The 25708-nt window shown below is 42.9% G+C and overlaps 1 protein-coding gene across 1 annotated transcript in view; it reads right to left on the bottom strand.

The window, feature by feature from the left end:
• Sel1l (SEL1L adaptor subunit of ERAD E3 ubiquitin ligase) overlaps positions 1–22516 on the bottom strand; it is a 43271-nt gene extending 20755 nt beyond the window's left edge. Inside the window, exons 1-8 of the mRNA XM_038336154.1 lie at positions 22320–22516; positions 16921–16958; positions 15685–15916; positions 5757–5924; positions 4058–4163; positions 3241–3403; positions 851–904; positions 704–763 (exon numbers count right to left, since the gene is read on the bottom strand). Coding sequence (XP_038192082.1) covers positions 704–763; positions 851–904; positions 3241–3403; positions 4058–4163; positions 5757–5924; positions 15685–15916; positions 16921–16958; positions 22320–22389 — 891 coding nt within the window. The 5' untranslated portion in view covers positions 22390–22516. The remainder of the gene's footprint in view (positions 1–703; positions 764–850; positions 905–3240; positions 3404–4057; positions 4164–5756; positions 5925–15684; positions 15917–16920; positions 16959–22319) is intronic.
• Between the last annotated feature and the right edge of the window lie 3192 nt (positions 22517–25708).

Raw genomic sequence — 25708 nt, 5'->3', positions numbered from 1 at the left:
TCTGCCCTGCTTGTCAACTCCCAGCATTCTATCTTCAACCTGTCTGTCTACCTAAACATCTAATTTGATCTTGACAATCACTCAGTGATGACTTTTGAAATTATCTATGATTTCCCGGATGGCTGGAAAACTATACTATTCTTGTCTGCCTTGTCAGTAACCAAATCTGGAGCCTTTCTCGGTGCTGAACCGGTTTCCTGCTTTGAGTTTCATGTCCACTCACTCAGTTCAGTCTTTACATTCTTGCAACAAGGAATTTATACTCATTTAAAACATAATATCTATCATGTATCACAGGTCATGTGACCTATCCCAAATTGAACATATAAGATACTTAAGGCCCTTAGCACAAAAAGAAATTGGTGGACAGATTTTGTGTCACTAAGTGATGTATGTGATCAATGTTATCAGTTTATATACAGATACTTGCAAGGGCCCTTTATAGGACAGTTTTGCATAGTAGGTCCTTCATTAATTTAAATACAAAATCTCTGATAATCCAATCAAAAAATCATTCTGATAAACAATTCTAATTTATATAAACTTTTATTCATGTAGATTCAATGTGTTATAGCCATTGACAAGAATTTGTTGGCTGTACACCTGAGGATTTGATTGTAAGCAAATCTCAGTCAGAAACTTATGGCTACTGCAAACACAGATTTTAACTTTTAATGTATGTTGTCTTAAAGTTTACACTTACCAAAACCATGTGGGCTATCAGATTGCCTCCAAGAGCTCCAAAAGTATAATATACAAGAGCCTGTGAAATAGCAGATATCTAAGTTAACACAGGCCAGGGCTTATTCAATTCCAAATTTAATATATAGTAAAACTTCAATAATGTTACCTTTGCCTGACTTGAATTAACACCAAGTCCAGAGGCGTAGAGAAATCCAAGAGCCTGAGGTAAAATAAGGAAAAGTAAATATTCTTATTTTGGTGAAAACATACAGTTTTACATAGAGAAGAGTCAGGAATCTTTAAATATGAAAAGGTTTGACCACAACTATGCTGACATTCAGTAAAATAGCCAGAGCAATACATTCAAACCACCTAGCTGAGTACAACTTGAATCAAGTCATTAAGTTTCGTTTGAAGGTCAATGGAAAGTTAAGAAGACATTACTAGTAAAACAAAGCTGAACACACATAAACGTGGCTCTTCATTCTTTTTATGAAGATAAAATATCTTCTGTGCTATTATATCAACATATTTCTTTCTCTGCAAGAGGGATGAAAAAGGACAAGTGTCCCAAGAGAAGTAATCTCAGGTATGAAGAGACACCAAATGGTCAAGGGTTGCTTTGAAAAACATGAATTCCTGAGGAAGCCACCACCAAACGATGTACTGATGAGGGTCTACCTTCTCTTCTGTGCACCATCCTGATGACACACAGTGGTAAGGACAGCATGGTAGAGTCTGTGAGCTCATGCACATTTCAGCCTCTCTTGCAGCGAGGTAAGACTATGATCCTAGATATGTCTGTCTGCAGAGGAGGTCAACTGTTGCCCAGGAGTCACCGTTTGCAAGAAAGCCACCCAGGCAGAAAAAAGAGCTCAATCTAATCTGGCGAGCATGAAGTACTGATCTGGGGCTCTGCTCGCTGCATCAACTAAACTTGATGAGCACATCAAGAGTGCTGGGGGTGGGTACGAGAGTGCTGGGGGGAGGGTACAAGAATACTGGGGATGGGTACGAGAGTGCTGGGGGGGGTACGAGAGTGCTGGGGGGGTACTAGAGTGCTGCCGGGGGGAGGGGTACAAATGCAGCAACACTGGAGAGGTGGACGACTCTACAAAAGTGCTGCCAAAAGACATCAGTGCCTCTGAAGATGATGTATGTGTGTTTACAGCTAACGGAAGCAGATTTAATCAAGAAAGGAACAAGCTTCAGACATAAGGAAAACAGTTAAGACCGTATCTGTTTATATAACTAAAAGTGAGACCAAGAAATATTCACAGACAATAATGGGTATGATCCTGCTGCCATAAAGCCTCAAGACAACTGTCTCTCACATGCTTTATTCTATTACGGTCAGGGGAAAGCAGGCATTTTTCTAGGTTGTAGAAATGATAATTTAGAAGAAAATGTATTTTTAAAAATAATTTCGCAAATATCCATGCATTCCAACAATGTATTTTTTTATTTTTTTTAATATTTATTTATTTATTATGTATACAATATTCTGTCTGTGTGTATGTCTGCAGGCCAGAAGAGGGCACCAGACCTCTTTACAGATGGTTGTGAGCCACCATGTGGTTGCTGGGAATTGAACTCAGGACCTTTGGAAGAGCAGGCAGTGCTCTTAACTGCTGAGCCAATGAAGGCGACTTCCAGCATTCCTACTTTCTCTCTCTCTCTCTCTCTCTCTCTCTCTCTCTCCCTCTCTCTCCCTCTCTCTCCTCTCTCTCTCTCTCTCTCTCTCTCTCACACACACACACACACACACACACACACTCACACCCCCCCCCTCCCCGCAACACGCACATTAAAAAATCAAGGTTAACTTTGGGAGAAAATCCTATGGGAAATAATTTCAGATAAACAGAATTGCTGTTCTATTGAACTGCTCTTCATATTTCACTGTCTATAGATTTAATACTGCAAAAATACAAAAAATTTTGTGGTAAGATGTAGCTATAAAATTATCTTCATTGACCATAAAAGTTCTTAGATGAAGGAAAATAAGTATCCAAGAAAACAAGTAAAATAGTCTGTCAAAAAATTAGTTATTAGAGATATGTTGTCATCCAGTCTTCTATTGTTGAAAAAGTCAAGGCACAGAGAACAAATAGCTGTTAGAATTAAGTGCTGAATGCTGGAGAGAGATGGGAGGGATGGCTTAGCAATTAAGAGCATGTGTTGCTCCTTCAGAGACCTGAGTTCAATTCTCAGCATCCATGTCCCTGGGCTCCTGCACTCACATGTATATAGATAAACACACATCCACATTTTATCAGAATAAATTAAAAAGAGGTGGGGGCTAGAAAGAGCACTGGCTACTCTTCCAGAAGACCTGGGATTGATTCTTGAACCCACTTGGTGGCTCACAACTACCTGTAACTCTAGTTCCAGGGGATTGGACATCCTCTTCTGACCTCCTTGGGCACCAGGCACACAAGTGGTGCACAGATACTCATGCAGGCAAAAACACCCCCACACATTAACACCGCCCTCAAACAACCCCACAAAAACAAAGTGTTGTGTGCAGAGGTCCTCCACTGGGGCCGCACTTACAGTTTGTCCTTTGGGAGAACCTTCCTCGGTCAGTTTCTCAAACATCTCTTTAGCTGCCGGGATATTCTGTGTGAGGTAATCACCAAACAGAAGAGCATAGGACACTCTCTCCAGGGCTTTGGTGTGATTCATGCTTGCTGCTTTTTGAAGATACCGATACGCTCTTTAAACAGAAACAATCAAACAAAAAGTCAGCTGTGTTTCCAGAACAGTCATTTAAGAATTTTCCTTACTAAAATGGACTGCAATTTTCTTATTTTATAGTGAGAAATCCCAACCCATTAATCCCACTATATCATGTTATTATAGATAGAGAAAATATCCTGGAGAGTTTGATTTAGCTTATGTCTAGCATTGTGAAATTATCTAATTACACCAACAATGACTGAAAAGCTAATAAGGAGATTAACAAGATTTGTAATGGAAAATTGTAATGATGCCAGGTAAATACACAAATAACTAAAAATTTTTTCACTCTGCATAGACTAACAAAACCAGCAGGAATCAAACAGACATAAAATGCTATAATTCTTTCAGAGGATAACATTCTAGGTGAAAATGTCAAAGTAGAACAAAATAAATTCAACACATCTAGTGACAGTTCCTTTTGTTCATGTCATTTTGGAATTCGGAACAGCGTATTCATTCTTAGTTCTCAGAACCAACTACAATATACTATTGCCATTTTTCTCACTGATCAGCGTTATGGTCAATATGGACAATCTCATCCAAATGAGTTAAAGTCCGCCCAAAACACATTAAGGTTTCCTGCAACAGGGCCTGTGCTGAGAAGAACGGGCTGGACAGTGCGACCTACTCTCTCTTCTGGCTCTTCCGATTGCTTCCGTTCAGTATCTTCATCCCAGCCTGATAAACCATCTCTGCTTCCTGCATCTGTCGTCTTTTTGCAGCATCTTCTTCAGCTGACAATAAAATGACACGCAGGTTAAATGAATTTCATTTACCTAGTGCCAAGCTCACTCATTGTTTCAGGTAGGAATACATACAGAAAGAACGATCTTTGGCTATTTCCAAACATGACTAAAAACGGCTGAAGTGTCCTGTCCTGACAAAGAGTTTTAAATAACACAGTCTCTTTTAGCAACAGCAAGACCAAGCTGCTTTTGAGCATATTTCTGCATTAGAGATGATGACTTTTAGAAATACAATTAAACTAAAACTTCATATTAAATTCTAAGTTCAGCTGAAACAGTAACAAAAAAGCTACTGGAGAAGAACAACCAGAAATTGCTATAATATCCAAAGGTCACATGTTGTATAATTACACAATCATTTAGTTATATAACTGAAACCTTAAACCTTGGCTTTTGCCAAGCGTAGAAGTAATTTAGTGTACAATGTTTAAGTTCAGTCATTTCTCTCTTCTTTTTCTGAATGGGGTTTCTTATAGCCCAGGCTGGCTTCAAACTCCCAATGTAACCAAGGATGTCCTTGAACTTTTGATCCTGCTGTTCAGAGTCCTAGGATTAAGGCACGTGCCACCACACCTAGTGTATGTGGTGTATGTGGTGCTGGGGACCAATCCCAGGGCTTTGTGCGTGGCAAGCAGGCACTCTATCAATCAAGCTACATCTCCAGCCCAGCTCATTATTTTTCTATTTTTCATACTCATTAATATAACACTGAAAAAAATCACAGAACAGCTGTGGGTTTAAAAAACTATTTTGCTACTTGAATGCAACTTTTAAAACAGAATACAGAACTCATCATAAGACAGTGAGAAATGAATTCTTTTTGTAATAAAGAAAAACCTGTGCCAGGCAGTGGTGGCGCACGCCTTTAATCCCAGCAATTGGGAGGCTGAGGCAAGTGGATCTCCGTGAGTTCGAGGCCAACCTGGTCTACAAGAGCTAGTTCCAGGACAGGCTCCAAAGCTGCAGAGAAACCCTGTCTCAAAAAAAAAAAAAAAAAAAAAAAAGAAAAAGAAAAAAAAGCTGGATATATTGAACTAGTCATAGTGGCCTACATCTGACTGAAGATGGCCTATGTTTCATGCTGTCTTAGGAGGCTACAGCCACCATGTTAGAAATGGTATCTGGTACCACACTGCTATGTCAGTTTTCCAGCAGAGGGCAGCATTTACACACAAGGTGGTTAAATATACTACATATGTCAAGTGTTACATAAACATAGCATAGTCCACTTAAAGCCTTTTAAAGATGGTATTTTTTTTTTTGTGTGTGTGTGTTCTTCTAACTACTATTAACCTTTGCTGTGATGGTCAGCTTCCATTATTGATGAATTATTTTGTATTAATTAGTTCAATAACCCGCCTCAAGGATTTATAGAACTACTTGTGAATCAATGTAGACTTAATGTGAAAGGCTGACACTTGAAATAAGTATATTACTGCTCACAGCTCTTAAGTTGTTCTCTAAGGCTGTGAGCATTTCACCAACACTGATCCGCGTGGAAAAGGACAGCTAGAAAACGCCTTCCGAATGCCGCCCTAGACATAAAACACCAGGGCACGGCCCCACTTAGGCAGTACGCACTTTCGCAGAAGCCCCACTTCTCATCGGTCTTGTAGTCATAGGTGGTGGCACACCACAGCCTGCCATCTTCCCTCCCGTCCGACGTGCACTCATCATACTCCTTCTCCAGGAAAAGGAAAGGGAAGTGGCAGGGCTCCCCGTGTGCCGTACCTTCAATGGCAGTCAAAACTGGAAAAAACAAAAACCAAAAGAACAAGAGTCTAAATAACACTTCTGTGATGTAGGGACTCAACAACGTCAAACTTCAGCTACATTAAATGTGAAGGCAAAGAGACACTCTGCGGCATCTGTAACCGGAGCCAGAGCTGTCTGACTGGGGAAGACTTGAGGCTACGTCCACTTGGTGAGCCTGGCTGACTACTCACACGCATCTAGCTTAGACTTTGAGTTCTGAAGATAAAACAGCACGGTTTCAAAGTCCACCAGGAAACTGCCTGAGTCTGAGACTAGAGTCTCAAAAAGCAGAGCAAGGCAAAACTAAACAAAACAACAGACCCAACCAAAGAGCTCCCCAAACTCCTGTCTAAGGAGTCAACAAAAACCAAGCAGACATAAGGGAACTTATGTCTCTACTGCTAGGACAATTTTCCTTTTTTTCTGAATGGAGTCCAGCAATTTCAATTATCTAAAGTTATACCAGGATAATGCTTCCCCAGGCAAAATCATTTTCCTGTGAAGCCCTTTGTTAGAGTACTTACCATGTTTACTGAGGGTTTTGTTATTAGCTCCCCCCTCCCCCGCGCGCTGTAACTCCTACTAGACTATTTAATATGGCCCCGTCATGTCGGATAATAAGTTCAAGAACTGACAGCTGTTATTTATTCCTGACACCTTCCTCTGAGAGGCTAGCGGCATCTCTCCTTTGTTTTCAGTTTAAACACTGAAGATACTAGTTTTAGAATTTTAGAAACACTTTCAGGAAGCTGGGAGAAAACAATCTTTCAATCAGTGGCATCAGGCAGATGCCACTTATCCTGTACTGCAAGACCTGCTGCTCGTGCTGCTCAGTTAGCAGCTCCAGGTGTGCTCTGGGCTGTGTGACGAATGGGGAATCTGGCAAGCACAGCCGCCACACATGATCTGCAGGTAAAGGGGCATGTACCTACCCAGACTTATTTTTCATGACTCTAAATCACTGGTTCTCAACCTGTGGGTCACAACCCTTTTGGGGAATCAAATGACCCTTCCACAGTGGTCACATTATCAGATAGTCTACATATCGGATATTTACATTATGATTTATAACAGAAGATTAGTTATGAAGTAGCAACAAAAATAATGGTTGGGGGTCACTTCATGGGTCGGCATGAGGAAATGCACTAAAAGCTCACAGCATGAGGAAGGCTGAGAACCACTGTTCTAACCTGTATTCCCCGTTCCTTTTTCTATCAAGTATATGAATAATGAAAGTCAACAACTTGCTTCTAAAATAAAGGAATTCTACGATCATGGAGAGGTGGAATATTTCAGGTCCAATGTCAAGGCTTTCCTTCATCCCCTAGAGAGTGCCCTTTATCACTCATTCATGTCTGACATAACATCCTTTCGACCGTCAGATAAAATCTCTGACACACATAAACTTAGCAGACCATTCGCTTGCACCAGCTCAAAACCTACAAATGCTATCAGATAACATCTGAACCTGTAGCAGATTTCTTCATTGTTTTCTCTCTCTCCTAACCAGATAGCCCAAGTGGTTAAATTAATACATTGATTTGTGGTTTCTTTTTGTGACTATAAAACTCGATGAGGCCACTTCTACAGGGGAACAACCAGTGCTTCCGGGCCCTGGCCACTTACACCTGGCTTAGAATAAGCTTTCTTCCCTCCCTTTGGAGAGAGGGTAATGTTTATGGTCAACAGCAACATAATCCTTTCCATCAAAGTTGGGTGTGTTGGAAGCCACTGTCTATGATTCACCCCAATTAGGTGAAGGGTCCTTCAGAGCAAAGCAGAAACACCTTTGTAACAGCCAGCAATTTACTTTCTCTGAACCTGTATTAGCTGAACAGATCAAGATGGTTATTCTACTGAATTGTTATTTTTGTATTTTTATTTTACCATAAGGAAAAATGTGTTTTTTATGACATAAAACAACCAGACAGTATGCAAATGTAAAGGAAAAACCAATCATCTTTGCCTACCACTTCAAACTCTTTTTTTCAGCTAATAAAGCTTTGTGGAAAATTTGAGCTTTTCCTTTATATTTGCAAACGCACACACAAAAATAGCTCCCCTGCCCCATACACATTCATGTGACTCACATGTTTATATAAATGTGGTTTATCATCTACACCTCTTTTGCTCTTGGGAGTCTACAGTTTTGGTACATGCAAGGCCAAGGTGAATAAATGGCTGGTTCCCAGACAAAATACCAAATACAAGGTCTATCATGAGCTTCCCTGCTAGCAGTGCCTCATGCGCTACCCTCAATGTGCTCTGTGTATGGGCACTGGGCGGTGTCAAGTGAATCCTATATGAAAATGGGGCCCTGAGAATTTAGGCCCAAAGTGTTCTTCAGCTCCAACTCCCCACAGCAAATACCAGATAGAGTATAAATGGCTGGTCCTCCCTAGCCCTGGCCCAGATGCCAGGAGAAAAGACTTAGCTTCCAGTTCAAATAACGGAGACACAACGCCCAAATCCACCTGTGCACACTGGCTGGCTTTTGTTTCACCTTTCCTATAACTTGCTACATTGTTTAGGTTTTGACAGATTGAGAATTTCTCTCTTCCCATTTTTGACCAAAACTGCAAGTAGATAACATTTTGTGTTTATACATTATGTCTGTCCTTCTGTCTCTCCAGTTCATTTTTAGATGTGTGTGTGTGTGTGTGTGTGTGTGTGTGTGTATGTATGGGACATGTGCACATGAGTGCAGTGCCTAAGGAGAAAAGAGAAAGCTGGAATTACAAGCAGTTGTGAGCTGCTTGACAAGGATGCTGTCCAGGTTGGCTGAAGAGCAGTACCTGCTCTAAACTGCAGACTAGGCGCAGACTGGGGCTCTGGTGATGCTGACAACCCGGGAGTTGACCTCGGCATTCAAGTCTGGTTTCCACAACGCACCCTTTCCCTTCACTGACTCTGCTTTGAATCCTTTTGCTGTGTAAGTGCTGGCCAAGTGTTTTGATTCCTTATAGCAAATCACCAAACAGTCTTGGGTACCTCGATGCCTTGACCGCTAACTTGGGGTTTACTAGAATGGCCAATTCTCCCTGAAACGTGCTGCTGCACTGTGAGGGAAGAGGAGGGAAGGGGCGGGGCATGATAAGCCTAATGCACTGGTAGGTGGGCTATGAAGCCACACGAGGCAGCCACTGAAGTTCTGTGTGCATGAGAGGAAAACCAACCTGTGGGAGCTTAAAACAGGGGGTTTAACTCTAGGAGAGTTGGCTTGGATCTCCTGACTACTGTTTGTTTTACTGGCTACAAAAAGGGAAAAAATAAGAGTAGATCAGTTGATATGAGTAGTTCTGATTATGATCTGTCCTCTGATGGGCCTTAAATTCTCCAGGCTGGATAAAGATGTTAGAGTTGACATTGTTCTCTAAAAGAGAGCATGCATGTGTGTATAGGATGTGGATAGGATTAAATCAGGTCCCAGGGATGAAGATAGATGGCAGCTAAGCCAGAGGACAAAAGGACTACAGGGAGGTTTAGTTAGGTGCTGTCATTGCTGAGGCAGCCTCCGTTCTGTACTCAGGCCGCTGCATTCCCTCTGGCTGCTCTGAACTAGTGGGAGTATAACTAAACAGCCGTGAAGAGAGAAATGGAAAAAGGATGTTTAGTGGAGCTTCGTTTAGTGGTTAGACATCTTGGATATACGCTAAAAGTTCATACAAAATATTAAGTACTTACGACTTTACAAATGCTAGCGGTATCACCGTGGTTAAGAGAAACTGAAGAAAAATATGTCACTGAGACAAAACTTGGTTTTTCCCAGCAGCACATACTGGAATTTAAACCCCGAGACTGGTAACAAAACAGACAGAGATATTATGTAGGAGTTCAAAAATCAGGTTGTGTTTGCTAATTCATTCTTGTGAAAGCTGAAGTCTGACTTTTCCCTCCCTCCTTTCTTTTTCAGTGACTAGGGTCTCACTGCATAGCCATAGCTGGCCTGGAGCTCACCATGTAGACCACATTTGCCTCTTCCTCCAGAGTGTTGAATTTGAAAGCATATCACCAAAGTTGGTAAAAGTATAATCTCTTTAGAGGCAGATGATTTTCCAACTTGAATATATTTTGGGTAGGCCAGTTAGGATTCTAAGGACTGACTAGATAAAAAGGGTACAGCCTGGCTTATTCAACTCCCTGGTCCTGAAGCACCTTGCTTCTGAGGCTGCTAACATCTGGCCTTTTTTGAGCCCTGAGTTTACAGGCCTTAATTGCGTGAACTTGATTCTGAGCCAAAAGTCAATACTGCCTGGGACAGGCTTGCAGCCCCAGTGGGAGCTGTGTTGCATTCAGGGCAGGAATGAGCTCAATGAACAGCACTGAGGCTCCTGCAGACTCACACATTTAGGACACTGCTCAGGGGCCCCACAGCTGTGAAAAAGTCTCATTTTGGAAGGCTAGTTGGCCTAAATGGCCACATTCACATGCTCGCAGAGGAAGGCTCATTCGATGCTGGGACCCTCTGAAATCCAGCTCCCGCCTGGCTTGTCCACTTCTGGTATAGACAGCACTGTGAACTTGCGATTATTGGTCCAAGTTACAAGTTTGGAGAAGGTACACAGCAGAGACCATGATCCTCTGCTCACTCCAGGCAGGCCGACCTGATTCCTGCTGAGCAAGTCTCACTGCTGCTGACCCTTGGGCTTCTTCCCTACAGTGCGATGCAATGGGCTGATGACCCACTTCCTGCTGCACACAGCTCAGGGAACGCCTCTGATGGGCTGATAAAGAATGATCAAGGTGAATGTGTAAGAGACTACATGGATTTATTTCCAGAGTGTTTGAAAACTAAGGATTTTGGTGTGTTCAGTTTCTGGGCACTGTCTTCCTGGCGAAGTTATACAAATGTTTTTCTGTACTGTTCTGTGCCTCTTCCATAGAACCCTCTAGACACATGCTACAGATGAAACTAGGGAATGGCTGGAAAAAAGGTGTACTTAGGGTTTCTGAATGAAATTACTGATTTTCTAACAAATGAACTGAAACTCCTGGAGGAGGCAGCGGGAGCAGAGGGCATTCATGATCTCCAGAAACTGTTTCTAGAAGCTGCTACTCCGTCCTCAAGACAGGCTAGCTATGAGAAGGCGGCAGGTGACCCAAGGTTCCACTTCCCACACAGAAATCCTCCAGATCCTCCTCTGACTCATGGGCAGATGATGGACTGGGCCAAACCTCCTAGCAAGTCCTCTGAGACCAAGGACCAGACTAGGAAGGCGAAGGCAAGCCACCATGGTGGAAGGAAGGAAGGTCACACTGTGCCACTCAATGCACTTCATGCCTAACAGTCCACTGTCAGTTCTGTTTCCATGGCTGTCGTGTGGACCACACAGGACAGGACGTCTCACAACACTGCCTCAACCCTGAAAGGTTGCTGGGTCTACTTCAACCTACTAGACATAGTAAAACTGTGTCTGAACTGATGCTTTGGGCCAGGTTAAAAAGCAAAAACGTTAATATAAAACTTAGGGAGGAAGCTGCTGGCTTTCTAACAGATCTATTACAACTACTAGGATTTGCTGTAATTCACTAAGAACAGGACGCCTAGGGGGCAAAGCAGTAGTCTGGCCTCACCATTCTGGGGTCTTACTAATAACACCTCAGATCTACAGATGCCTTTGGCCAATGAACACAGAGGTGAAGACTGAGCTGAGAAGAATTAGCGTTATCAGCCTAAATTCTGTCCTTGAAAGGGTCTGCTGACAAAGGCTGCCCTTAGCTGGAATGTATGAAATTACTGATTTCTGATGAGATCCCACCATCCCGCCTGTGCAGAGTGGCTCACTCAAACTATACAAACAGTAGGATTCATAATGAACACGCACATTCTCTCTGCATGCCCGCAGTTTTGGTATGTGCCAGGTATGTGGTTGCCACCTTGCCCAGTTCCCAATAAAAAACTTCAGGTACTGTGTCAGCCCCAGCCTAAGTTACTCTGGGGGACGCTAATGCTTGCTATGTTACTATGACTGACTGCTGGAGGGTGAGGTGCACCTGGTGTGACATCCCCGAGAGAGGACCCTTAGAAGCTCCCTGAGACTACTCCACTTCATGAACTTCTTCCTTTGCTGATTTTGATTTGCATTTTAAAATTAAAGTTAATTAATTGGGGGAGAGGCACATGCATGCCACAGTGAGTGTGTGTGTTTGTATAAAATTAGTTTATTAGAGTATACCTATGAATATACATCTACATGCTTAAGTCCTTGGATTCTTCCTAGTGAATTACTAACCCTGGGGCTGTGGTCTTGCTAACACAGTAGGGAACATTCAAGGAGAGGTATGAAGGCAAACGTGGATGGGGTCATGTGAGAGAAGAGAGCAGCAGAAGAGAAAGCTGGAGAGAGGTGAGGGGTTTGGATTCTAAGATGACAGGAACCCAAGAGCGCGAGCAGAAAGTTGACTCTGCCTGCTGTCAAGGACTGACTTTAGAGGAAAGAACGAAAGCCTGGGCCACAAGGGAGGCTCTTACCTTTGGGTGGTGCAGAAGCTGCTGCACAAAGAGTAGTTGAAAAGGAACAGAAATTTGGCGTTGGGTTTGTTCAAGCGGGTAGAGAGGGCATTTTAAGCTGTGAGGGTAACCTGTGGAAAGGCCCAGGACACAGACTGCACCGTGTGCAAACTTGGGGAACCTTCAGAAGAGGGTGTTCTAGGGATAGCTGCAGGTGAGAGCACAGAAGAGGTGCTGCCATGCCAGATTCTGTGAATCATGCCAACAAGCGTGTGCCTCACTGCAGAAGACATGGGAGGCAGTGCTGTACATAAGGAAGCAGGGTCAAGTCTGAAAGTTAGGAAGATTAATATAGCAGGAACATGAACCAGAAGTTGACAAAAGGAACAACTTAGAGGGACGGTCACAGAATCTAATTCTAATGTAGTTGAATGGAACACACAAAGCCATGCAAACTCATGCAATATACATTACATATTAAATATGCATAAGTGCATATGATTTTGTGTATTATGAGTAAATTAAAAATCAATCGAAATCATTACTGAAACAAGTTGAACAGGTGAATATGCTTATAAAGTTTCTGGTAAAGCCACCCACAGAAAATTGCATAAGAGATAGTTATAATACTATTTCAAATCCCTAATAAATACATCCTGGAACCAAAAAGAATCAGAAATCCCTATCTGCTATGTCTTTTCACTGGCCCAAGAGAGACTTGGTCAGAACTGCTTATAAACGCGACAGTGACAGACTGGCCATCGAGCATGTTACAGATCCACAAAGTATCACAGTACTGACTGATGGAACGTTTTAGCAGGATGGACTTGGTCTGTCTAGACTGCTCACTTACACAAGCCTCACATGTACGCAGGCACCACTTTCTAGAGCAGAGGCTCTCAACCTTCCCAATGTACAGTCCTCAGGTGGTGGTGATACCCAAACATAAAATGATTTTCACTGCTACTTCATAACTGTAATTTTGCTATTATAATGCTAATAATATCTGACATGCAGGATATCTGATATGTGACCCTGTGAAAGGGTCATTTGACCACCCCCCCCAAAAAAAAGGGTTGTGAACCACAGGCTGAGAACTGCTATCCTAGAGGATATCTCAAATTTTATGATAATCGGAGAATGAGCTGGAGATAGCTAACCAACACAGCTCTCTTCTGTGGAAGTGACAATCCACAGTGTCTTGGAGTCTAGTACAGTATAACCTGGCTAGAGCCCATTCTGGATGGGGCAAAGAAGGGGCTGCAAGGAGCCCTGATGGTCATGGACTTGTCTTCGTTTTCTGTGTCTTGTGGCAGCTGATTCTTTGAAAATACGTACTGTGTCTGGCACTGGATAAAAACTCTGATTCTTAGAGGCTCAACTTGTCAATCAAACTCCTTTCATTATCTTGCCTGTAATACTTAATTTGCACTAAGTTTCCTAAACTTATCTATTGAAAAGACTCAATAGCAGTGTAAATTCTTGGTGCTTAGGCAGGGTCTAACTCGCAGAAATGAATCTAGGTTTTCTGGAGAAATGACTGAAGTTAACCTTTAGGTTAGGAAATATACTGAGTTTGAGACATACTATTCTGCCTGAAACGTTATGAAAGATCACCAGAATCCAGTCAAAAGGACAAAGGCATAAACTAAAGGTATTCTCAATGGACAAAAGTAAGATACTCTTAGCCATAAGAATGGCTGTATAGCGTGAACTGGGAATAACTGAAGTTCATGGGTTTTTCATGAGGTGGTCGTTATTTGTTCTTCCTCTAAGTTTCTTCACATGCAGTTCCTAGAATCTTAGATTCTCTTGGGGACAGAGAATTCCCTTCTATATACCAAAATCAGTGGGAGCCAGGGCTCCTAAGTTACCAAACTAGGGAGCTAACCATGCATCAGAGGGCTGAAGCTTCTTCCACTACATCAGAGGAGCAGATGGTAATGAAGCTTCCATAGGAATCCAAAGAACTGAGTTCCAAGAGGGTCTCAACAGCTGTGAGGATGGAGGTTCCCGGAGGGTGGTGGACCCAGAGGGGCAAGGAAGCTCTGCTTCTCCTCTACCTCAACCTATGCACTTCCTATCTGACTCTTCAGTGCCGTCTTTAACAGTTTCTAACATACTTCATAACAGATGGGTAAACATGTTCTATTTCTGAGTTTTCTGAGCTGCTCTAACACATGAAGTGAACCTAAGGATGATGTCATGGGAATTCTGGCTTGCAGACCGTCAGAAGCACAGGCAACTGGCATGTGAGCGGGGCAGGGGGCAGGGGGCAGGGGACAGTCCTGTGGGGCTGAGCCCTCAATCTGGGGGATCCGATGCTATCTCTAGGTAGAATGACAGAACTGAGATTAAAAAAGAGGACACCAGGTACCATCAAGTGTGACACCCACTGCAGAATTGCTTGCTTGCCGTGTGGGGAAATACTGACCAACCAGCGAGCATATGAAAATTACCTGCACTGGTTTCTTTTCTCTGTATTCTTACAAATGCTCAAAAACAAAGAACTTCAAATTTGTACACACACACACACACACACACACACACACACACACACCTGGTGAAAGCTTGTCAGAATATTCTAGGATGATGTCAACATTATTTTTAGTTGATGGAATAAGGCGCTTTTAATTTTGAGAAATGATTTTTCTATCAATGAGTCTGGCAGAGTTTCACCTGGGATCGATTCCTGACTGTAGCTGGAATTGAACCAAGTGCTGCTGTGGTCAACCGTGAAGTAAGAAAATGGCAGAGTGGATATGTTACCAAATTTTAAAAGGATGGACACTTAACCCACACACTGTTTTAAGGTCAGTTTTGAATATAAAGCTGTGAAGCTGGCTCAGGTGAGAAGATTAGGGTTCAGTTTCAATGGGAGAGGGTAAACCTAAATCAGATTACCTAGGATGACTGAAAAGTTACAGGATGGTGAAAATGGCAGTAAAAATGCTAACAAAATTCTGCAACCACCCTGGAAACTCTGCTTTTTTTTTTTTTCCCACCTTGGCATTAAATTTCAAATTTTTTTTCAAAGAAATTTACATGCTAGTATACAAAAATGCCAAGCTATTAATAGAAAATACTTTCAATTTTATCAATGAATTTAGGCCATGTAATATCAAACCACAGTGAATACCTAATTGGCTAAAACCTTGAAAACCCTGTAAACCACACTCTGCTCTTTCTATGTGGTTAATAATCAGCAAGATCAGCTCTTGCTAGCATTTGTCTAGATTCCCTAGCTTTAAAGTTCCAGGTGTCTCTTTCCGACATCAGGTGAAATCAAAGTATCAAGGTTACCTGGCTTCCGGGCTCTCTTTGCTTCCTCATAGCTCTTGCTGCTTAGACTTGGTGAGTCTACAAAGCTGATTTCTTCGGTGGCACTGCCTTCCTCCTCCGTCTTGGGGCCCTCTTCCTCATCCTGAAGAGGGGACTCAACCTCTGGTTCCTCAGAATCAACAAATATCTGCCCAGCAACCACTCTGCCTGTGGTGGTGTGGTCCTTCACCGACTCATCTGCTGGCAAAGAACTCTGAGAAGAGAAAATGTTGTTGTTACTCAGCATCTGTACCACGACTTCCCCAATCCAATCTGACCGCTGCTCTGACAGGTGTCTACAGGTGTCTCCTTCAGTTCTGAAGCGTGCCAAGCTCCACCAGGCTATCGGCTCTGATGTGCTTATCTGAGCCGGGGCTGCCACTAGCTTTGAATTCCAATTCCGCTGTTACTTTCCCATTAGCCTTCTTTAATCCCAGAAGATGGGGTTATGCCCTCCCTTACATGCACTCCTCCTTTATCCTTGCCCTTGGTAACTCTGTATTATAACTTCCTGTTTGGATCTCTACTCTGTCTAATCTAGAGATCTGTGTTCATAACCAGCAGCTCTCCCTGTATATGTGAGAACCAGCTATTCTTATGCAACCCACGAGGACATGCATTTCCTAATCTGTTTAGGTGAAATAGATGGCATGGTGATACGGTGATGTGTACTCTCAATTCCAGCACTCAGGAGGCAGAGACATAGACCTCTGTGAGTTCAAAACCAGCCTGGTCTACATAGTCAGTTCCAGGTCAGCCAAGACTATAGAGTAAGACCTTATCTAACCAAACAAACAAACAAACAAACAAACAGAAAAAGTATACATTTGCAATGCCAGGACTTGGGAGTGCAAAACAGGAGGATGGGAAATTGTAGGTCGCCTTTAGCTACATACTGAATTTGAGGTCAGCCTGAACTACATGAGACTTTAGGAGAAAAAAAGGGTATAAAATCCATCTTTCTTTGGGCACTAAAAATGCTGTCTTTGTGTGAGTGTCCACCGTCCACACAGGATAGTCAAATTTAAGTTGAAAGTGATCCTAACAGCCAGCACCCCTTAGGGAAATTCTCATTATTCTTATATAATTATTTAAAAAAAGAGTTAGAATTGATACTGGTATCATCTTCTTTAATTGAATTTTGTTACTCAGAATTGGTATGTCCTTTCTAAGGTGTATAACTCCTTTAGTTTATTCAGTGCAAACCTTAGTACCTACCTTGGAATCTATGGATTCGTCCTGGTTACTTTCATCATCTGCAAAGAAATTGTAAGACAAATTATCTTTTTTGCTGGGAACTATAAATGTTAGAAAGTACACAAAAGACCCCATGTGTCCCTATCCAAGAGTCCAAGTATTTCAGGAATCCTATGTGAAAACCTGGAGGGGGAACAAACACACAACAGATAACTAGTCACTGGATAAATGAACCCACTTTACTTATTTATTTATTTAGGCTCTTTGAGACAGGGTTTATCCGTAGCCGTAGCTGTCCTGGAACTCACTCTGTAGACCAGGCTGGCCTCAAACCCACAGAGATCTACCTACTTCTGCTTTCTAAGTGCTGGGATTAAAGACCTGCACCCCTCCTGCCTGGTTAACCTAGATTATTTAAAAATTGATTATATTCAAAGATTTCACAAAAGATTAAGGGGAAAAGTTCCTCTTCATCTTCCACATAGGAAAACCAGAAGGCTCCCTTCCTACTCCCCCAAACCAGCCTCTTGTTCAGATTCCACATCAGTTTATAAAAATGAAGCTCTAATTTCGTACTCCAGGTTCTTAGCTATCTTGTTTCTCTGCTGAGGATCTGGAGTTACTGTAGGTTAATTCAGAGTAGGATTTTGTTGTTTCACTAATTTCTTCGGCCCCGAGACACCAACGGCTTAAGAGGTGTGTGTGTGAGAGAGGAAGGTAAGGAGGGAGGGAGAGAAGGAGGGAGAGAGGGAGGGAGGGAGGGAGGAGAGAGGGAGGGAGGGAGGGAGGGACAACTTGAGTGCACGTGTGTGGAGCTGGCTCAGTGGTTAAGAGCACTGGCTGCTCTTGTAAAGGACTTAGGTTTGGTTCCCCACGTCACATACTGGCTGACAGCCGACTGTGACTCCAGTTCCTGGTGGATCTGACACTCTTTTCTGGTCTCCACGGCCACTGCACACACATGCTGCACTGACACACATGCAAGCAAAACACTCATACACATAAAAAGAGAAGCAATAGCTTATGGTTACGAAAAAAACCCATCAGTGACTCCAGCCATTATTTACAGCTTGCTTCTGAATGCACACAGGTGGTTTAGCTTTCTCAGAAATCATATTTTCTACTATCCTTTCCATGCTTTTTGGCTGTTTTCACTAGTCTCAGTGCCTGTTTATAGCGCTCGCTAGAGAAACAGGCAACAACTCAATGCCAGGTGCGTGGCCTTCATAATCACTGCCAATGTAAAGACAAACAGCGACATGATCTTCTGTTTCCTTCTTTTTAAAAATGGCCTGATTTTACCCTGAACGGGGCATTACTATTCTCGTGTCCGTAAACTATGAGAAATTCACAGTGGAATTTTATAAAACCACTTTTTACTGGAAAATGTGGCAGTACTTTTTTTTCTGATGGCTATACCATAAGGGTTTGAGCTTTAGACAACTTAGTTTGCAGTATTTGTTTTGCATATCTGAGAAAAATAAGTCTTCCAGTGAAGTTATGCCGCATGCATATTTCAATTCAAAAGAAAAAAGCAGAGTATAGTCACTATACAGATTCACCTGCTTTAAGAGGACCTTCAAATGTTTTACTTCTGCAAGTCTGGGGTAATGGTAGCGGGGAGGGCATGTCTTAGTCCCTTAGTGCCCATGACGTTTGAATTAACAATCACCTTCCCTCCTAGCCTTTTGAAGATCTAAATGGTTCAAATACTATCCTTAGTATTATCTCTTGAAAGGGAAGGAAACCCGTATCTATTATGTATCAATGTTGTATGTATTAATGCCATTTGCTAATCACAAATACCAACTATTTAGTATACAGCCTGAGGAGCAGGCACCACCTGTGCAAATTTGTCTATGATATGTCCCTACACACTAGGCCTCTGGACCGGCTGCAAGTGCAAATTAGTCAGATACCTACAAATGAATACAAATGACACATATCTGAAACAGAGGTAACAGTGAGGCGCTGGAGGAGCTCCAGGAGAAGGGATTTGTGGCACCAGGGTGGTTTCAAGTGGATTGCATCATTCTTTCTTTCACTAAGACGACTTAGTCAACAAAACAGTTTTCTCAGCTACTAAACAGAAAAACATACTCCAAACAGTAGCTTTAAGGATAAGCTAAAGTTGTTTTCTCTTACCAGCTGATACACATACCATCTTTAAAAAGGTTGCTGGTAATGTAAGTGACTCTTACGTACTCAAGTAAAATCCAAGACACTGACACTGTGCATAAGTAGGAAGGGCACAGCAATGCTTGAATCAGGCATTACATTTTATCAGCAACAGATACAAAGCAAGAAGAGAAAAAAATACAAAAGGATTCAATGACGAGTTCCAAATGTCTCTCATTTACCTGTATCACATCTAAAATGTAACTGCCAAACTGCTTTAACTAACTGTACAACTTCCCTTGAAAAACAATCCACGTTCATTTTTGTTACACTAGCTTATGGAATTGCACATGACCAGGGATACTCTACCAAGGAAAGGGGATCACTACATTTTCATTTTCCTATGTGTCATGTATATTAAACAGATTAGTTCACCTCCAAACATAAAGAGCAGTGAGTTTAGTGAAAAGGGAACAGCCATCCTGCTTCTGCTTGACACGGGTGCAGATCCTAGCAAATGCCTGATCCTATGTCACCCCAAATCTGAGGTTTGGAAAGCTTATGTGGACACACATGGCTCAATACGAAAAGCCTGCTCGGCCTCTATTTTCTTAGTCTGTCAAAAGGAAATACCACAGTGTGCCTGTTGATTCACACTGATGGTGCGAGGAGAAACTAGAACACTGAAATTAAACACCCCCAGCCATCTCGAAGCTGCTCTCTGAACTTCTGGATTAACACAACTTACCTCAACACCTGGCAGTGTTGCTAATGGAAAGACGGTAGGCAGTCCTCCTCCTAACCTCTCAGTCTCTCCTCACACCCTGTCTTGGACTGAACCCAGGCCACCCCAGTGACATTACCAATAAGGTTACACTCCCAGCTCCACCAAGGTCGCATTTCTAAGTGAGAAAAATGAATCACTGTTATCTTGAGAAAATTAAGGAGAAATATCTTTTTAAAAACTCTCCTCTCAATTTACTCATTTACAAGAAAAAGGAAGCATTACTAATATGAGAACCATACTTTTACATGTCTCTAAGCCAACATTTTAGATGATGTTTACTAACAGTGATGGAATAAGGACCAGCTTTATTGGTTAATCAGAGCCTATGTGGTGTGGTTGTAAGTTCAACCTGCCCTGGGTAACATTAATATTAAACAAAACATGATCATAAAAACCTGATTTTTATGAAGAGCTGGGCTTTAAATCACAATCTCAAAAGTGAGGCAAAAGTCCTGTGTAAATAAGCAACCAAATGCATAGCATGAGAACTGAAAAACCCAAGCCTTTAATTTATAAAGCTTCATGTTAAATATGTTTGAACTTCATGTGAGCAGAGTAGAGCTATCTTTTGATATACACAGATGCCTCAGTCCAGGACACCTCAGTATGTCCTAATCCTAGAAATCCCTTACATAAAACAGAATTTACAGATAACTTTCATCCCTTCTTACAAGGTAAATGTTAAACAATTAGTTATTATATTGTCTAGGAAGTAAGGATTGGGATAAAAAGTCCACATGTACACGATACAACAATTTAACCCCCAAAGCAGGCTAAACTTGACGATGTGGAACTTGTGGATCAGCAGGGTCCACTGGCCTTTCTCTAGCTTTCCTCATGCACTTTTTATACTGTTGTTCTGGCTAAGTGTTTGCCTGTACCACAGAAATGCATGGCTGTCACTGTGATGGAAATCAGAGCCGACATTTTCTAAACCCTGGACTCCACTTCTATCAACACAAGCCGAAGATTTAACAACTTGAGTGCTAAGTACTTCAGCATAGCTCTCAACTGGTTATTGTCGCCAATGCCAAGAGCTCAAAGTACACACAGCACAGTCGACGGAAGATGTAGGAAAAGCTGTTATGTTTGAATGTTCTTTAAACTCTGCAAAGTGAATTTCAGAGGGATATATGCTGTTTTGTTTAATTACCGGAATCTTCAAACTTCAGGGTGAGGCATCACGGAGCTCATTCACATACAGATGTGTGGTATATTGTAGAGCTAAAACTGTATTATTAAGAAAAGCCCAGGAGGAATTCAGTTGCAGGAGGTCCACAGTCCATCGGGGTCTTTACCCAAAACATGCAACAGCTCCACTTCATACTTCTTTTGAACGGTAACTGCTAAAATTTCTGCCGGAGTCAAGTACTGTACAGTCTTGAAGAATTTGATCAATCAACACAAATGTCACCTCAAATGCAGCAGACTGGACCTCCAGCGTGATGCTGGCAGTCAAGTGATTACCATATGCTTGCCCCTTTTGAAGTGGGATCTAGAACACACCACCCATAGGATTCTGGTTCAACTGGTGTTATGGCTTTCATTTACAACCAGGACAGAGAATTTGGGGATTCAAATAACCATCTGGGAAAATGTCTGTTGTTAAAAAAAAAGTTGACATTTATATTTTCAGTGTTCCAGAAAAAAAATGTAAAGCCATCCAACAGCTGTCTTGTTAAAATGAAACGGACTAAAATCTCAAAGTCTTTCTGTAGTCAATGTCTATCAACACCTAAAACATTCTTAGTATGTTTAAAATAAGCATATTTAAGATAGTAACTGTTCTGATACAGGCAGATCAAAACATTCACATGGAAAATCCTTTGCAAAGAGGTAGTATAAAGTCAGCTGGGTGAAAAATCAATTAATCACACCGAGTTTTGTACCTGCAGAAAAAGACTAAACTATTTTTCTATTCATTTTGAAAGAACCAAGTCTCTCTCAAAAATCAAAAAATCACTATCTACAAATTCAGAAACACCATGGCAGAGGTCACATTTTCCCAGGAAGGTTTATTTAAGGAGGGGGGCGAGAATGACTACAATTATATCAGAGGTTTGTCTTGTAAAAGACCAGACTAACAGACCAGGTGTTGAGCAATCCCTCTGCGCCACTGTCAACATCCTAGTCCCAATGAACCCTGCTTTGCACCAAGTGACAGCTCCAGGTGTGTCAACTGCAACCCCCAGAGCGTCCCAGAGCCTGGGCACACATCACCTCCGTGAGGACTGGAGAATCCCGGTGGGTCTAAGCCAGCTGTCTGGAATCCCTCCCCATCAGTTAATTCCTCATTCGTCAGAAGTCACCTAAAGTTTGCTGCGTGGGAGACGTGTGGGCAGGGTGTCCAGCTTCCTAAGCACCCTCTTTGGCCCAGGATAACCGAAGCCCAAAGCAAGAGCGAGTGACAAGACAGGGCGAGGTGTGACCAGAGACCACCGAGTCCCTCGGCCCTGCCTCCACCGCGGTCGGGGGGCGGTGGCTCGGGGCCTGCTGCCCGAGGCCCGATACTGACCCGAAGACGCGGCCGCCGAGCTCAGGAGCACCGTGCAGAGCAGCAGCGTCAGCCCGAAGCGGACCTGCATTCTGTTCTCCGAGGTCGAGAGCCGTCGCGGTCGCCGCGACCAACTAAGCCGCTGCCACCGCCTCACCGCCGCCTCGCAGCCGCTCTTCCTGCTCAGGTTCCTTCTTTGCCCCTTCCCAGGCCACCCTGGCCCAGCGCGCAGCCAATCGTCAGCTGCCGCTCTGACCTCCTTGTCCAATGACCGTGCTCGCCCGCCCTCGCTCAGAGGCACGCCCCCCATGTCATCCCTTAGCCAATCATTGTGCACGATTTTCACATCAGCTTTCCCGGTTGGACCACGGCCTCACCGACATGGCCCCAGCTAATTGGTAGCGCCTGAATAAGCGCGTTAGGCAAGGGCTCGGAGGGAAATATCCTCACCTAGGACTACAGCACCCACAATGCACTTCATTAGAGTCTCTCGGCTGATGCTCTTGGGAGATGTAGTCCAGAATAACGCAAGCGTACAGCCTGTAGGTGACTGAGAAAGTAAGCCGGAGGAATTGGGTTAGATACTCAGGCATGGCTTCACGGCACTCTTTGCGTTTGAACCAGAGCAAATATCAAGGAACAGATTATCACATAGTTAAGAACTTATGAAAGCAGCTAAGGATTTCTTTATAATTATTTTGAGAATTTGAATTGAACAAAACCGGAGCACTGAGAAATATGCAACAACTACATTAAAATCTTAAGTACTTTTAGAATTTAGTTTAAAAACAGTTGTTTTTTTTTTTTTTTTAAAGCTTGGGTAAAGCAATACCTGTTTACAGGGCTGCAGTACAAAAAAAGTGCCATTCAGCTTTTCCCTAATAAAACAAAAGGAAAGAAATTTCCCCCAGTGAAGATGGGTTCAACTCCTGTGTTAATTTTTGCTAGTCACCCGGTAAAAGTGCCAACAGCGCTCCGAAACCTCTTCCAACAATTGTCCTCATTGTTCTCTCTGGAAATACAGCAATGTTCTCTTCTTCCTTGACCAGAGATGGGGTTAGATGATTGTGTGGAGACAGAGGTGAGAGCCAAGGCTCTCAGACATGGAGATAGTTATATAGGAAGTACGGAGACAGCACATGATCCCTTTGAGCAGCAGGGCAGCATCTTGGTGCTCGAGCAATCTTAATCCAAGTGGGTCGTTCTGCTGAGACTTATTTCCCAACTCTGGCCCAAGTGGGTTCTAAGACCAGGAACTCACCTGGGGTTTGGAGAAAGTCTCAGTGCCTTGCCGTCTTTGAACAGTTGCTTTCCATTTTCTTTGATCATCTTTATTTTTAGGAAGATGGTAACAAGTAGCTGTTGCTCATTTGCATCAGAGGGGATGAGGAAAAGAAATCTTACAAATTCTCCTGTGTGTGTGTGTGTGTGTGTGTGTGTGTGTACACGTGTATTTGAAGGACAGAGGTTGATGCCAGGTGTCTTTCTCAATTGATCTCCACTTTGGTTTTTGAGACAGGGTCTCTTGTAGGTTCAGCTAGACTATTTTGACCAGAAGTCCCAAGGACCCTCCTGTCTCTTCCTCCATAGGAATGCCGTTATAGGTTTATCCTGAAAGCATGGGTTCTGCAGGATGGAGCTAAGGTTCTCAATAGTAGGCTTAGGGTATCCATACATTCGGAAATGAGCTCAAGCTGAAACTATAAGAGGACTTCTGGCAGTTAGATAAAACCCAGCATTCTTCTGGACATGCATGCGGGCAAAACCCAATGTATACAAAATAAAACTAAATAGTTAAAAAAATTCTTCAGGAACTTATGAAAATGGTTTCTATCTGCCAAAAAAAGAGTCATTTTGCTTACTTACCTCTGGCAGAAGGGACCCATGACTCTCCAGTGAAGTGTACCTGTGACTGCATATCAAAGCCCACATCAGTCTCCAGGCTCCCTTAGTCACTGTTCTCAAGGGCTTGTTATGCATTTCAGAGCCTCCATGCCAGTCTCCTGGCCCCTGCCCATCTACCCATCCTCCCTATAACCTGCTGCTACTCTCTATGATTCCTGGATTCCTGCGATGACTCTCACTTCTCTGACTCTTCGCTCACTCTTGTTATCTGTGCATTTTCTCTCTTCCGAGTTTGGCCATGTCAGCTTTCCTTTTTCTCTTCCTTGGACTCTTCCAGATGCGTCTGGCTGTTTTCCCTCTCATATATAAAAAGCTATCATGGAGTGGTCCTCTTGGCAATTTCTTTCCTAATGACCACTCATGCTTGTACAGCAAGCCCTTTACCAACTGTCCTGGTTAGATTTCTTTCTTTCTTTCTTTCTTTCTTTCTTTCTTTCTTTCTTTCTTTCTTTCTTTCTTTCTTTCCTCCCTCCCTCCCTCCCTCCCTCCCTCCCTCCCTTCCCTCCCTCTCTCTCTCTCTCTCTCTCTCTCTCTCTCTCTCTCTCTCTCTCTCTCTCTCTTTCTTTGTCAACTCAACACAAGTAAAGATAATGTGGGAAGTGAGAACTTCAGCTGAGAAAATGCCTATTAGATTGGACCCCAGGAAAGTCTGTGGGGGCATTTTCTTCATTAACGACTGATGTGAGAGGGTTCAGGCCACTGTGGGTAGTGCCATCTCTGGGCAGGAGGTCCTGGTCTGTGTGAAAAAGCAGGCTAATCAAGCCATGGAGAGCAAGCTAGTAAGCAGCATCCCTCCATGGTCTCTGCTGCAGTTCCTGTCTCCAGGTTCCTGCCTTGGCCTCCTTCATATAGACTGTAACTAGTAAGCCAAATGAACCCTTCCCTTCCCAAGTTGCTTTTGCTTATGGGCTTTTATCACAGTAATAGAAAGCAAACAAAGACACAGGCTGAGTCATCTCCTCAGTTTGTTTATACCACCTCCCTCCACAGGGTTTCATACCCTAGCCCAGGCTGGCCTGGAATTCACTATGTAGCCTAGGCTGGCCTTGAATTTAGGTCAGTCCTCTTGCCATGCTGTGATTATGGGTATTGGCTGCCATGTTCAGCTTCAAGTTCTTTTTCTTTTTTTTCTTTTTTGGTTTTTCTAGACAGGGGTTCTCTGGATAACAGTCCTGGCTGGCCTGGAACTCACTTTTGTAGACCAGGCTGGCCTCAAACCCACTGAGATCCACCTGCCTCTGCCTCCCAAGTGCTGGGATTAAAGGTATAGGCCACCACCACCCAGCCCAAGTTCTTATTTTTCTTTCCTCCTTGGCGCTTATCTTCATTTCTGTCATTGACAACATTTCCTCAGACTTCCACTGTGTGGGATAGCTTTATGCCAAGTTGATACAAGCTAAAGTCATTTGAGAGAAGGGACCCTCAAGAAAGTGTCTCCATAAGATCAGGTTGAGGTCAAGCCTGTAGGACATTTTCTTAATTGCTGAGTGATGGGGAGGGGTCCA

This window comes from Arvicola amphibius, chromosome 7 (assembly GCF_903992535.2).
Source record: "Arvicola amphibius chromosome 7, mArvAmp1.2, whole genome shotgun sequence".
Taxonomy (NCBI): domain Eukaryota; kingdom Metazoa; phylum Chordata; class Mammalia; order Rodentia; family Cricetidae; genus Arvicola; species Arvicola amphibius.
This window is presented reverse-complemented; position numbering and strand designations above follow the sequence as displayed.